A 14,626-nucleotide genomic window follows, 5' to 3' on the forward strand; every position below is an offset into this window, starting at 1 on the left:
AAGTAGCTATATTTCTCAGACAATGTCCTAAGCTTTTTTAATCTGAGACAGTATTTTATTCATCTTTCTAATTCTACATGATGACTTTTATTTTTCTGTGTGTAGGTAAATCAAGATTTAATGTTATGAACGACCAATAAAAAAAAAAAGCTAAAAAAAAAAACCACTGACTTTCTTAAAAAAAAAAGATTTAAATGTGTGTAACAAAATGGGCATTTTAACAGTACATATCTTTCCTTCCTTCCTTTGTAACTACTTGTAAACAACAATCATGTCTTATGCCATTAATTTTTTACCCCTTGTCTTTATTTTTTCCACTACTGAGTATTGAAACAGGGGTACTTTACTACTGACCTACATCCCCATTCCTTTCTACTTATTATTAATTAATTAATTAGTGTTTTCTTTTTTTGGTACTAGGGATAGAACCCAGTAGCACTTTACTACTGAGTTACATCTCTCCTCAAACACTGTTTAGTCTTTATTGTGATGCAGGGTCTTGCAAAGTTACTTAGGTTGGACTAGAACTTGAAATCCTCCTTTATATGCCTCCCAAGTTGCTGAGATTACAGGCATGTGCCCCTGAGCCTGGTGCTATTATTGTTCTTACAGTACCTAACACAGAGCCTTATTTCTATAGCCAGCACCAAATTAACTTTTGTACAGTGAAGACTAGCACTAGGATAGTCTGGATAGATAGACTTTAACTCTCATATCAGCAAATTTGGCTAAATTTGTGTACTCAGGTTTCATGAATTTGGGATAAGCTCATGGACCATGGGTTTCTTTACCTTGAAAATGGTGATACTGATCTTATTATTGTTGTTTTGAAGAATGAATAAACTAATTGTGAAATTTTTTAATAGTGCCTTAAATTTACACATTTTAGATTATACACACTTTGAGTTGTTATTGTTTTTTTTTTTAACATTTCCCTGTCCTTTGATTAGGAATGAGCTCACTGCCAAATACCCTATTTAACATGGGATAAATGGTATCCATGTCACTTGATTCCTCCTCTGTCCCTATAGTTGTTTTAATTATAGTTTATTTTCTTTTAAAAAATATTTTTATTTCTATATGGACCTTAATTTTAATTATTGATTTCTATGTGGTGCTGGGGATTGCACCCAGTGCCTCACAGGTGCTAGCCTCCACAGTTTATTTGCTTGGGAAATTCTTTTGTTTATGTGAGAATTATAAGGTAGGAATCCAAAAGTATTGGGTTTCCCATAAAATTGTCAATTGGACAAACTCCATCTCTATCCAATTCAGTCTGGGTATTCCATAAAGTTTTTCACAAGCATCCCTTCTGTAATGCCACAGGATGGCTATCAGTGATAGGAGACTACAATACCACCTCATGCTCATATCCTTTTGAGGCTACCTGGCTTCCAATGCCAGTTCCTCCCAAGCCATCCCCAGTTCTTTCCACATTAACTTTTGACATAGTTCAGGGACCAAGACAGACTCTGATACAGTAAATATAAAATAGAAATCTGCTTTCACCACACCCCAAGCAGTTTTTTTGGTAAATTATCTTTTTGATACCTGTCCACTTAGTATGCTGGTGCTTGATTACTTCGTAACCTCTTCCCTAAGCATAAAGAGAATTGACATTCGCAGGTTAGCTGTAAAATAATAAAATAAGAATCCACAAATTCTGCAACACATATTTTCTCTAGACAATCTTGTTGAAGCCTCATTTTAGTTCAGTTTCTTTCTTGGAGAAGAAAGAAACTGAACTAAAATGAGTAGTCTCTCTCAGAATCAGCTGTCACCTGGCACTTTGTCTAAAAAAAGCTGCTAAGCTATTATTGACCATTTCTACTGAAGCATTCTCAGTAGAAAGGAGTGACATTGTCCCTTGGTTTCACCGATCTTGTCTGCTTTTCACCTTTTTGTTGTAATTTACCTTTCCTTTGATTTATTATCATTCTTGAGTGAGGGCTTCTGTACAGGAACACTGATAATGCATAAACCAAGCAGTCATGGGACCCTCCCTGGGTCCATTTGTTTTGTCCAGGAGGAGGTGGCAGTGTTCAAAGGGTTGAGTATAATAGAACAATCTCTACTCCTTGGCATTATTTATGGGCAGTTCTAGCTTGGACCAGAGAAATTGAGGTTGTCATCCACCTCAAGGTGTCCTTCAGGAGACAGACAAGCACAAAAGGCAGGTCTTTTTTTGCCCAGTTGTGCCCCCTCATCTGAAACCTGACTGCTATCCCAGTCCTGAAAATTAGGCCTTGGGAAGTAAGAAAGAGAGAGGGGTGTGCCTCAGCATCCTCTCTAGCTCCTGTGCTCCTTTTGCAAAACCCTGCAGCTTTTTAAGGCATTTCCCCATTACTACTGCACATATGCAAAGAAATCCTGGACTCATCCCAGCAAGTGAGTCAGATTTTCATACTCTAGTCATGCTCTATAATTAATAATGAAAAATTCATCTGCTCATTTCAATTTTCAATCAAGACACTACACTGTGGATAGTAATAGGGGAAGTAATATGTCTCCAACATGTCTAGTTTTGGCACACTGGCTATAGGGTAGTGGTTACCAGAGGCTGGAGAGAGAAGTGGCCAGGGAACTGGGGAGAACAGGTACAATCCATGTTACAGTTAGATAGGAGGAATAAGTTCTTGTGCTCTGTGGCAGAGCAGAATGATGCATATATATTTTGAGATATATATATATATCTCAAAATAGTTAGAAGATCATTTGGGATGTACTTACCACAAAGAGATGATAAAAGTTTAAGGTGCTATATTTGCTAATCTACCTGAGCTGATTATTACCCAATATATACATATATAGATATGAATTGAAAAATAACCTGGTATCTCAAAAATGCATATAAATGTAGTGTGTCAATCAAAAACAAAATTAATTAAGAATGTATTGACATTAAAATTAGAAGAAGGGGCTGGGGATGTGGCTCAAGTGGTAACGCGCTCGCCTGGTATGCCTGGGGTGCTGGGTTTGATACTCAGCACCACATAAAAATAAAATAAAGATGTTGTGTCCACGAAAACTGAGAAATAAATATTAAAAAATTCTCTCTTTCTCTCTCTTAAAAAAAAAAGAAAAAGAATAAAGATAGTTCCTGACTTAGGATGGCTTGACTTTTGATATTTTGACATTATAATAGTGTTACAGTAGAAACCACATTTCAAATTTTGAATTTTGATCATTTCTGGGCTAGTGATGTTGGCATGATTCTCTTTTTTGATGCTGGGTAACAGCAGTGAGCCACAACTCCCAGTCAGGGGCCTGATTATAAGGTAAACTTCTGATGCTCTACAGTGTGCTCTTGCTAAGTTATGATGTTTGGTAGGTTAGGTGTATTAAGTATATTTTCAATTTTATAATATTTTCAACTGAAGATTGGCTTATTGTCATGCCATTGTAGATTAAATGCTAAATTCTTATTTAAATGTATTTTTCCTAGGAGTACACTTAATGTCTGAAACAGAGGTCTCTCTGTCCTATGTCTAGAAATGCTTGTTTCCAGATGCATATATTCTTTACCTTGAATGCTCCAAGTTGTCTGGATTTTCCTCAACTTTCTGTCTCTCTTCACTGTTATCCCATATTAAATTTGTCTTCTGTGTTTTCTTTTCCCATCCCTGAGGAATGGCCTTATGGTCCAAGGTTCAGATGGTTAAAATGGCTTTGCCACTGTGGGCATCTGGGACGGGGAGGGTCAGAAGGGAGTGAAAATATCCTCTGGAGCCCCCAAGGGGTTGAGCCAAATGGTGCACCAAATGGTCATAAGTGGTGGTTATAGTATACAGTGTTGAGCTGTTTGGTCTAGTTCAGAACCAGGAAAACTATGAAGAGGGCAATAATGTGGCATGTAGGGACCCTGGTGTCCAATATAAGTATGAAGAAGAAATTCTTCTAGTAGGTCTATAGTAGGTCTGGAGTTTCAGATTCAGTTTCTGCCAATTTCTCCAAATCGCTTCTTCCCTTCTTCTTCTATGGGGGCAAAGTTTTTGAACATGAACTGTACACTACTGTCTTGTCCAGAGACTAGTTGTGCCAGGTCAGTAAGATAGGACTGAGACAGGCCTAAAAAAAAGGTGGCCAGAGACAGCATGCGGGACATATGATTTGTTGGGAAAGCTTACAAGAGACCAGAGCCTGCTCTAAGAAGAGTTCAGTGGTGACAGGCTGACAGCACCTCAGTCCTTATGGTGCTTTTCCAGGCAGTGCCTCCCCTCCCTCACGGTGTTTTGTCCAGTGGTGGCCAGCTGGATGAGTGACCTGTATCTTTTCTACAGTGCCCTGAGTTCCATGCCCATCCCCATTCAGAGAGGGATTTTATATGATAGGCTGCAGAAGCAGTGACATCATCAGTGTTAACTTGTTTAGTTTGCTGGTCTGACCAGCATCCTGAGAAGTACCTGGTGTACATGCACAAAAGTGTCTTCCTACAGATAATACTGACTTGTCTTAGTTCCTAATGTGCATAAGAGAAGTCCATTTCCTTAAAGATAATATGTTTCTGGAGTTTCTGGTCCAGGCTTGCCCTTATTGATCCCTTAACTTGACTAGATATTGGGAACAGAAAGGAGGCATTCAGGTACATGGTATTTTACTGTCCCTCTTTGGTCCAGGAATGATACAATTATCCATTTAGAAAAACTCAGATTTGCAGGGTGAGGGCTTTTGAATTACACCTACATCTTCATTGTTGCCTATGACAGTTGGAGACCAGGAAATCCTCAATGAGTTTATATTCCCAAATACAATTTAAACTCCCAAAAGAAATTTGCCCTGGAGGCACCAGAAGAGATAGGACCAGTAATCCTAGCTGCCTTCATATCACCCTCCTGTCTCATTCTGCCTCATCTCTTGGTGCTGTCTCCTGCTTTCCTGATTGGGACACATTATCTTTCCCATTGCTAGTTATGGAGTCAACTCTATCTTTGGCTCATTGATCTAGGAGAAAGAACTTAATGGGAAAGAATTAATTAGAGATGTGTATATATATATATATATATATATATATATATATATATATATATATGAAGGTTATCAAAATATGGACAGAGGTAAGTTTGTATGGTCTGATTTACAGGATAAATAGATTTTTATTTGGATTTATAGCTGAAGCTATAGTTGTTTTCTAATTCTACTTCTACCTTTTGAACTTTAACTTTTTTCTTCCCGTTTGTTAACAATATCTACCTGTAGTTCTTATGTGAAAGAACCAAATATTTTTATGTGAAAGAATTATGCCACATTTATTCTATTCTATTCTATTGCCACATTTGAAGATATATGAAAATTTGGCATTATTTTCTAAAAAGTGACTTTAATCATGACAGATAAGTTACTTCACTGGCTTAAGGAAGGGATGATGATGAAGTAATAATTAGTTTAAGTTAAGGGGTAAGAGTGCAAGTTGCTGGAGACTCCTAGTCTCTGATAGAGGCCTCTGTGATGACAGAAGCTGAGACAATGGACAGGTTTTTAACATTTGTCCTTAATGGAGAATTTCCATTTTTATGTCTGGAAGGTCAATTTACTAAGAAATTCTTAACGGAAGCTTGATGAGTAGTCCTGAAAAAGAAAATGAAAATTGTAATTTTGAGCTGGCCCAGAAATGGAACCTGATGAAATAAGGTTTCATATAAATATCAAGAGTCATAGATGCCAAGTAGCCAACACTAAGATTAAACTCATAGGTCAAGAAAATAAAAAGAGAACCTTTTAACTTTCCCATGTCTTTAGAGCTCCAATGTCCGATGCAGTAGTCAATAGCTACTTGAAATGCTGAAGTTCAAATTGCAATGTATTGCAAGTGTAAAATACACACATGATTTTAAAGAATTAGTACAACAAGAAAAACTTAAAAGAACTCTTTCAAGAAAACTGTAAAATACATCTTTAGCATTTTAAAATACTGATTACATATGAAAGATAATGTTAGTATAATGAGTCAGATAACATTAAAATCAATTTCACTTATTTCCATTTACACTTTTAAGGTGGCTACAAGAAATTTAAAATTATATACTCTACATTGTCTTTTTGATATAGAAATTTTGCTGGTGCTACAGATTATATGGCGGGTGAATACTCATTATTAGCAAACAGTGGAAAATTTGTTTATTTCAATCTTCATCTATGCCTTCAACTATTCCCATTTCTCACCTTTGAGAAGCTGGCTTCCATTTTCTCAGAGGAAAAGAGAGGGAAATTGATGGAAAGACTCCAACACTCATCAGGACTACTGTCATCATTGATTTAAAAGTGGCTGAGTGTGAGCTTTCTAACAGCATTAAAGAAACAGTGTCACTGGGCATATCAACCAATGTTCTGAGATAGGCTTTAGCATGGAAATCATGTAAAAGGTTAACCCATTATTTTTTTTCCACAACTGCTTATGATATATTTGGTCAGGAACCCATAAACTGTGGGTTTGTGATTGATGTTGAATTTACATGGAGTCAGTTGCTGTTGTCCCTCACCTTTCTTTTTGTTATTTTTTTTTTTATTTTTTAAAGCAGGGATCAAACCCAGGTGTTTCACCATTGAGACACATCCCCAACCCCCTTTTTAAAAATTACTTTTTATTTTGAGAAAGGACCTTGCTAAGTTGCTTAGGACCTGGCTAATTTGCTTAGGACCTGGCTAAGTTGCTGAGGTTTGCTTTGAAATTGGGATCTTCAGCCTTCCGAGGCACTGGGATTACAGGCATATGCCACCACATCTAGTTGTCCCTTAGTCTAGAAATAGTACTGTTGGACCAAAAATTGCTGGCTCCTGAAATTTATGGTTCTCATCTCAACACCTTGCCTAAGACACTAGGATATATATATAATTTTTATATTTTCTTATAACAAAGTGTTATTTGTTTTAGATGTCTATGAGATTTATTTTCCATACATATGATAGTCACAACTCTAATGAAGTCTTCAAGTATTATCTGGTAATGTAGTTAGGTCTGATTCCTCCTTTGTCTGTGATATCGTCTCTTGGATGAAGGACAGAGACCAACATTGGTTTGGGGTCTACTTTACTAGCTGGGCCTGCATAAGTAGTTTCACATATGTTTTTATAGTAGCAGAAAAAGGTAGTGGCTGTAAGATCCAGATTTCATGGTTTCAAGTCATGGTTTCACCATGAGTGACTTTGCTTACCTCTGCCTTTATTTCTTCATCTGTAAAACTGGGATAACAGTGATATTGTCTTATAAGGAGGTTGATTACATAATTTATCAACCAAATTGGGCACAAAACTTAAAAGTAGTATCAAAAGGGATTATCTCAGGCAAACAAAGAAATATAATTTTTTTTCTGTCCATTCTAATTACAGGGTGTTTAACAGTTAAGTATCTAGGTTAGAATGCTAGATACTTAGCTGTTACTATTTTTAAATGATTCTTTGGAAAATGAGTTACTTCTTTCTGTGGGTATTCATATTGTGTAGATGGATTTATTCCTGTTTTGTCCATCAAGGTTTTCTGAAATGTCAGTCCTGACGAGAACACAGCATATGGCACAACAAAGCAACTTCTCCACTGTACTGATCTCTGAATTCCTCCTCATCTGCTTCCCAAACTACCAGAGTTGGCAGCACTGGCTGTCTGTGCCCCTCAGCCTCCTCTTCCTCTTGGCCATGGGGGCCAACACCACCCTCCTCACCATCATCTGGCTGGAGGCTTCCCTGCATGAGCCCATGTACTACCTGCTCAGCCTCCTCTCCCTGCTGGACATTGTGCTTTGCCTCACTGTCATCCCCAAGGTCCTGGCCATCTTCTGGTTTGACCTCAGATCCATCAGCTTCTCTGCCTGCTTCCTCCAGATGTTCATCATGAACAGTTTTCTCCCCATGGAGTCCTGCACTTTCATGGTGATGGCCTATGACCGCTATGTGGCCATCTGCCATCCACTGCGGTACCCTTCCATCATCACTGGCCAGTTTGTGGTCAGGGCTGCTATCTTTATCATGGCCCGGAATGTTCTTCTTACTATGCCTATCCCCATACTTTCTTCCCAATTGAGATACTGTGTAAGAATTATCAATAACTGTATCTGCACTAACATGTCTGTGTCCAAACTGTCATGTGATGACATCACCTTAAACCAGCTCTACCAGTTTGTGATAGGCTGGACACTGCTGGGTTCTGACCTCATCCTTATTGTTCTCTCTTACTCCTTTATCTTGAAAGTTGTGCTAAGGATCAAGGCTGAGGGTGCTGTGGCCAAGGCCCTGAGCACATGTGGGTCCCACTTCATCCTCATTCTCTTCTTCAGCACAGTGCTGCTAGTTCTGGTCATCACTAACCTGGCCAGGGAGAGAATTCCCCCTGATGTCCCCATCCTTCTCAACATCCTGCACCACCTCATTCCCCCTGCGCTGAACCCCATTGTTTATGGTGTAAGGACCAAGGAAATCAAGCAAGGAATCCAGAAACTGCTGAGAAGATTGTAAGAAGGAAATGAGTGAGACGTGACCTTGGAAACAGAAATTGACAATTTTCACAATGCATAGGAAATTTAAATATTTCATGTAAGAGTAAGTTTGTATTTTGCTTTGCTCAATGCTGACTATGGGATATTCATATATTGATGCCTGTTTTCTGTTACACTGACTAGAAGCTTAACTTTTGCCTTTTGTATAACTTGTAAGTTTTTTCTGGCCATATCAATTGAAAGGGACTTATCAATCCATAACTTCAGGAACTTTGAGTGATATGGTTGTCAAATAAAGTAGAAATGTTATTCCAATAGTTGTAAATGCTCTTCAGTTTCCTAAATTGTTTAACTCATTTGTGTTAGATCTCTTTATTCTCCTTGATATGGCTGAACCTGGTTTGTGCCATCAGTGAGTCTCTTGTGGAGCTACAGAAGTTGATTCGAGAACTTTGGTCTGATGTAGAGTGAGTGGCATGTGTCATACACTGCTTCTTTTCTCCCTGATAGAAATCATTATCATTTATACTTAAAGCCACTTCTCTGCTGTAAAAATTTTCTGTAGTTTTTTCCTTATTTGTAATAAATTTTGTTAAATTCTAGGATGATTTATATTTGCAAGCATACATTTTTAAATATATTTTTAAATGATTCCTTTTAGTTATAGATAACATTAGGGTACATTTTGATATAATCACAAAAGCATGGAATATAATTTTCTCTAATTCATTCCATAGCACCTCCAGCTCCTCCTTTCCATTCTTCTCTCCCTCTAGTTCTAATGATCTTTTTGGAATTTATTTATAGTATTTTTAAAAATTAGTGTTTCGTGGGTATACTTGTTCGTGGGATTCGCTGTGATGTACTCATGTATGTACACATGAAATTTCGGTCAAATTCATTCCATTCTTCTTCCCTTTTCCTGTATTTCTTTCCTCCTCCTCCTCCTCAATCCTGTTTGTCTACTCTACTGATATTTCTTCTATTTTGATGAAAGATTTCTGTCTCTTTTTATCTTTTCTCTTTCCCTCTCACCTTATTTTGGATTAGCTTCTGCATATCAGAGACAACACTTGAACATTGCCTTTCAGAACTGGCTTATTTCACTTTGCATTATATCCTCCAGTTCCATTCATTTGCTGGCAAATGGCATAATTTCATTCTTCTTCATTACGACTGAGTAATATTCCCTTGTGTATATATGCCACATTTTTCTGTATCCATTCATCTGTTGAAGGAAACCTAGGTTGCATCCATAGTTTGGCTATTGTGCTGCTTTTCAGAGTGGTTGTACTAATTTGCAGTCCTGCCAACAATGTATGAGTGTAAATTTTTCCCCATATCCTCTCCAACATTTATTATTATTTTCATTCTTGATAATTGCTATTTTGACTGGAGTGTGTCTTATTTTAAGTGAAATATTATGTTCTCTCCCCACCCAGTTATCAGTGTCTAATTTCATACTGTCTTACCTGGTTTCTCACTCAGATTTCAGGTACCATCTACATTCCCATCCTTTCCTTCATTTCTTAGATATACCTTAAATTGTACTCCTCATCCTATTTGAAGCCCTGTTGTGTCAATCTTCATATCTTGTCCTGGGGCCAGTGTAGTTTTCTATAGAATGCAGGCATTTGAATTATTGGGTGGCTAAACGAGAACAAATGTTTTTAACTCTTTAGAGTTCTCATCCCAATCATGCTCTGAAAGTGATTGTGACTGATTGATTGGTGGTGATTGATTGATATTTCCTGGTATTAATTTACATTAGTAACCAGGTCCCTTTTGGGATAGTAATTGAGGGCTTCATATATAGTATTTTATGAGTCGTTTGAGAATGCTTTCCAACTTAGCTGATCTGGGTTGACCCAACATTTCTTGGAGGACTTATAAAGTAATTTATCATTCCTATGATGTTGCCTTTCATCAAAATAATATCTTTAATCTCCATTTTCTTTTTTGCAACTCCTAAGACAGAGCCCAATCAAAACACAATACTTTTCAAGCACTCTTCCTTTCACTTGTTCATCTGCCAGCTCCTAACTCGTGCTTTTCTAGATTATGCTCCATACTTGCTGGTATATATATTTTTAAAGTAGCCTTTTCCACACAGAAAATTTAACACTAATATCTTTGTTTGACAAACTGAGCCCATTCTACAGTCTCAGTTTAGATTCTACTTACTCTACAGTGCCTTATTTTATTCACCCCAATGGAATTGATCTGGCCATCTTGAGTCATGAGTATATGTTCATCTCTCAGATATTAGATTGTAAACTTCTATGAATCTGGTCCAGTAAACACCCACAGAGAATTAAAATCCCATCTTTTCAATTTGTAGAATTGCTAATATAGCGCTTTACATATTGTTATATTTGTTGAATAAAAGTTAATAAAACATCACAGTTTGTTTCTTGTTTTCTTTGAAAATGGCTCAGAGAACCAAGTCATTAATATATTTTCCAAAACACTTAAAAAAAGCTGCATATAACTCACAGTTCAATGCAAACTTGAATACCATAAAATCTAAAGGTTCTTATTTTGGCACTATATATATATATATATATATATATTTTTTTTTTCTACTTGGGATAGAAGCCAGAAGTAATTTACCACTATCTACATGACCAGTTTTTTTTTTTTAATTTTAAGTTAGAGTCTCACTAAGTTGCTGAGGTTGGCCTCCAACTTGGCCATGACTCAGTCTCCTGAGTCACTGGAATTACAGATGTGTGCCACTGCACCTGCTAAATCTGCTTACCTTGAAATGAGACTGATTTATTTAAACCCCTGAGACATCAGTTTGGCCATTTATAAGATGTGTGACTTTTGACTCACAGATCTCAATCTGAGTTAGTATTCTCATTTAAGAAGGATGATAACTCCTCTATTAATAAGCAGTTTTTCCTGATTTTTCAATGTGCTGGATGACCTAATTTATGAAGAGTTTCTCAACCAGAGTCTAAAACATGCTTCTAAATTATAAGTAGGAACACACTTTATTATTTTCCTCTGTACCTTTGCTTCTCTAATGTTTTCAAAGAAATGTATGTTCATTATCATATACCCCTTTGTATTGAGATCAGAAAGACACATGTGTTTGAAGTCTGTAGGTCAAACCAGAAGCAAAGTACAGTTCAGGCGTGTATCGAGAAAGGAGACTAAAGGGAGACCCTAAGTGTGAAGAGTTTTTCTTCAATTTTTACACCAGATGATAAGGGTTCATAAATTATAAGTTTTTGTCATTTTACCTGATGAGATTTGCTATTAACAAGGGTGATATGGGTTACACTAAGACCTTTGGTTCAAGAATGATGAGGTTCAGGGGAGAGCTGTAGAGCTCCAAACCTCTACTTGAGAACCAGATTGTCCAACCTGGGGGAATGGAGGCCAGAAGGGAGCAATGCTGCAGGGATGTCAATCTGATGTGTAAAACTAGTGGAGCTAGCCTAGAGCTGAGCTAGAGGAGGCAGGATCAGGATTAGTCTGACATCAGTGCTCACATGTAGACATTTGACAAAAAGGTGAATTTACTTCTTTAACGAGAGAATTTGTCATAATAAGACTCTGCTTCTCCACCTGGACTTGTGCAAATGGAACCATATGTAGAGGTGCTCATCTGTAAGAAGTGACATTTGGCCTATGTTTAGGGAAAACATGGCAAAATTAATGATGCAGGTTGCTGTAAAGTCAAGGAAACACCCTCAGAAAATCAAAATTCCAATTGGTGTTTAGTTGGAAACTTCACCTCTTCATTAAGTGTCCTTTCACAGCGACTCCTACTCATGCCTCAGAAAATTCATTCCCTTGTCTTACATCTGGAAGCCCAGGGAGGGACGAACATTTGGGATAGCAACCACCAAAGGAGCAAAGTGAGAGGTGACGAATAAAGTGAACTCAGACTTTTGTCTCATCACTACTCAGTTTTTTCCTATAGCTCTTACTGATTCTCTAAGAAAATGTGCAAAATGTCGTGAGATTAGAGGTGGAGCAGAGGATTGAAATGCTGGTGACAGAAGGCTGATATGAGAGCTAAGGGGTTTAGTACTTGTGTTCAAAGGAGTAAAGAACAAGGAGAATGATCTCATTGTGTCTAAGACTCTAATAACAGAGAACATGTAACACTCAGACAAAGTAAAGCAAAGGCGTTAGAAAAAAATCAGGGAAATATTTTCTGATTGAAGTAAGAATATGTGTAATGTAACAGGAGTGAGATAAAATACATTATATACTAATGCAGCTGAAATACTGTAAGGAAACAATGAAACTTAAGTCTAATATAATTTTTTTTTTATCCATAGAACTTCCCTGGGACCACAGAACGACAGAGTGGAATGATCTAAATTGATTTTACTCATATTGTTCTGGAAGAAGCTTTGGGGGGCATTTGAGGGGTTAGAATAGCAGCAAATGATCACTCTAGGAGGATATGAAAGGACATGTACATCCATAGATGTAATTTTGTCTATTTTATTTCACCCACACATAGCCCTTCCCTCTTACCAGCTCTGGTGTTATTTTTAAGTACACGCCTGTTTTTATTCTTTTTTTTTTTTTGGATGAACTATTTTTAACTCTGTCTTATTTCCTCTTTTGGTTTATTATAATTTTTTGTTTTTGAAGTTTTATGCCACAGGCCAGCTGCAGCAAAATAACCAGGGGGGTGACGAATAACTTGTGTACGTTGATACAGCAGGAATAGGAGCCGTTTATTGTAGGACAACAGAGCTATTTATACATTTTGCACAGTTTATCTTAATTAGCATAAACTAGATACATCAGTCAACCAATAGGGAATCTCCACACTTAATGGCTCACTTTTGTTACTTCTCAAACCACTCCCTCTGGCATTTTGCCAGGCACCATCCAGACTTGTTTACGAACTCTAACATTTCTCTGGCAAAATACCAGGTGTTATTTTTTACTTGTTTATAGACCTTAACAGTTTTATTTGTTGCTTGAGGGTTTACAGAATACGTCATTATCACAGAATACCTTCAAGTGATAGGTTATTTCCTACATAGTGTAACAAACTTACAGAGCAACTGCTATACATTGCTATGCATTATTCACAAAGGAGAATTATGCAGTCATAAAGAAGAATGATTTTATGACATTGCCAGTAAATGGGTGGATCTGGAAGCTATCAAGATAAGTGAAATAATCCAGTCCCCCAAATCCAAAGGTCTAATGTTTTCTCTGATAGTTGGAAGCTAACCCCAAAATAAAGGGTGGGGGTGGTAAGGCTAGGAATAGAAGTGTAGTAGATCAGACAATGGAGAATGGAAGGGAAGGAAGGGGAATAAGCAAAGGAAATACAGTGGAATGAATCTCACATAGTTTTCCCATGAACATATATGAAAACAACACACTGAAACCACCACCATGCATAGCCATATTTTCTAACTTTCCCTGTGATTTCTTATTTGATATATGGTTACTGAGATGTGCTTTTTTCCTCAAGTATTTAGGGCTTTTCATTGCCATCATGTTGTTATTGGTTTTCAAATTCTATGTTGGCAAGATAATATATTCTGTACTCTTTTATTATTTTAAAATTTATTGGTATATTTGATGACTAAATACACAAAAAGTAACATCCAGTGGCTTTCCAACTCACATGTAACATTATCAGCTGGCACTAAGTTCCCTTGCCCAAAGCTACCTGTATAAATTATGATTCTTTTAAGTAAAATGACATCAGTGTTAGGATAAAGGGCGTTTTCTTAAAAAGTGGTCTTCTCTGCTGCTTTGAAGAGACCTTGCTGCGACCCAGGAGTCCAGGGATTTGGAGCTCACTGTCAAACTTAGAGGGTTTGAAGATGCTCTAAAACGGAGCAAAAGTTGGGACTTTGCATTTCCATTCCAGACAGGGTTGCAGGAAAGATGTCATAATCAGAGCTGTCATTTATCTTATTCTGAAATCACTCTGAAAAAAGGAGTAGACAACTGTGGGCACCAGGAGAAAAAAAATTAACATGTGTGTGTGTGTGAAGGAGTGGGGCCTCTTCATGATCCAGCTATCCAGATATATCCCAACAGAACGTGGAGCCAAATGCCTGTGGGCTGTTCTTGGTATGGGGGCTAGTAGGACTAGAAGGACTCTTCATTGTAGAATGGCCTCTATCCATATAATCCATACCATCATAAGTTCTTGGCTGTGCCTGTGGCAGAAACCTCTGAAGAAACTAACTAGAATGGAT

General features: G+C 37.4%; 1 protein-coding gene across 1 annotated transcript; it reads left to right on the forward strand.

Annotated features, from left to right (window-relative positions):
* The first annotated feature begins 7,491 nt into the window (after nucleotides 1-7,491).
* Nucleotides 7,492-8,442, forward strand: LOC144254490 (olfactory receptor 56A4-like). The gene has a single exon (XM_077797729.1). It carries the CDS (start codon nucleotides 7,504-7,506, stop codon nucleotides 8,440-8,442), a length of 939 nt encoding a protein of 312 aa, XP_077653855.1. The 5' UTR covers nucleotides 7,492-7,503.
* The last annotated feature ends 6,184 nt before the right edge of the window (nucleotides 8,443-14,626 follow it).

Source organism: Urocitellus parryii, chromosome 4, assembly GCF_045843805.1.
Source record: "Urocitellus parryii isolate mUroPar1 chromosome 4, mUroPar1.hap1, whole genome shotgun sequence".
NCBI lineage: Eukaryota > Metazoa > Chordata > Mammalia > Rodentia > Sciuridae > Urocitellus > Urocitellus parryii.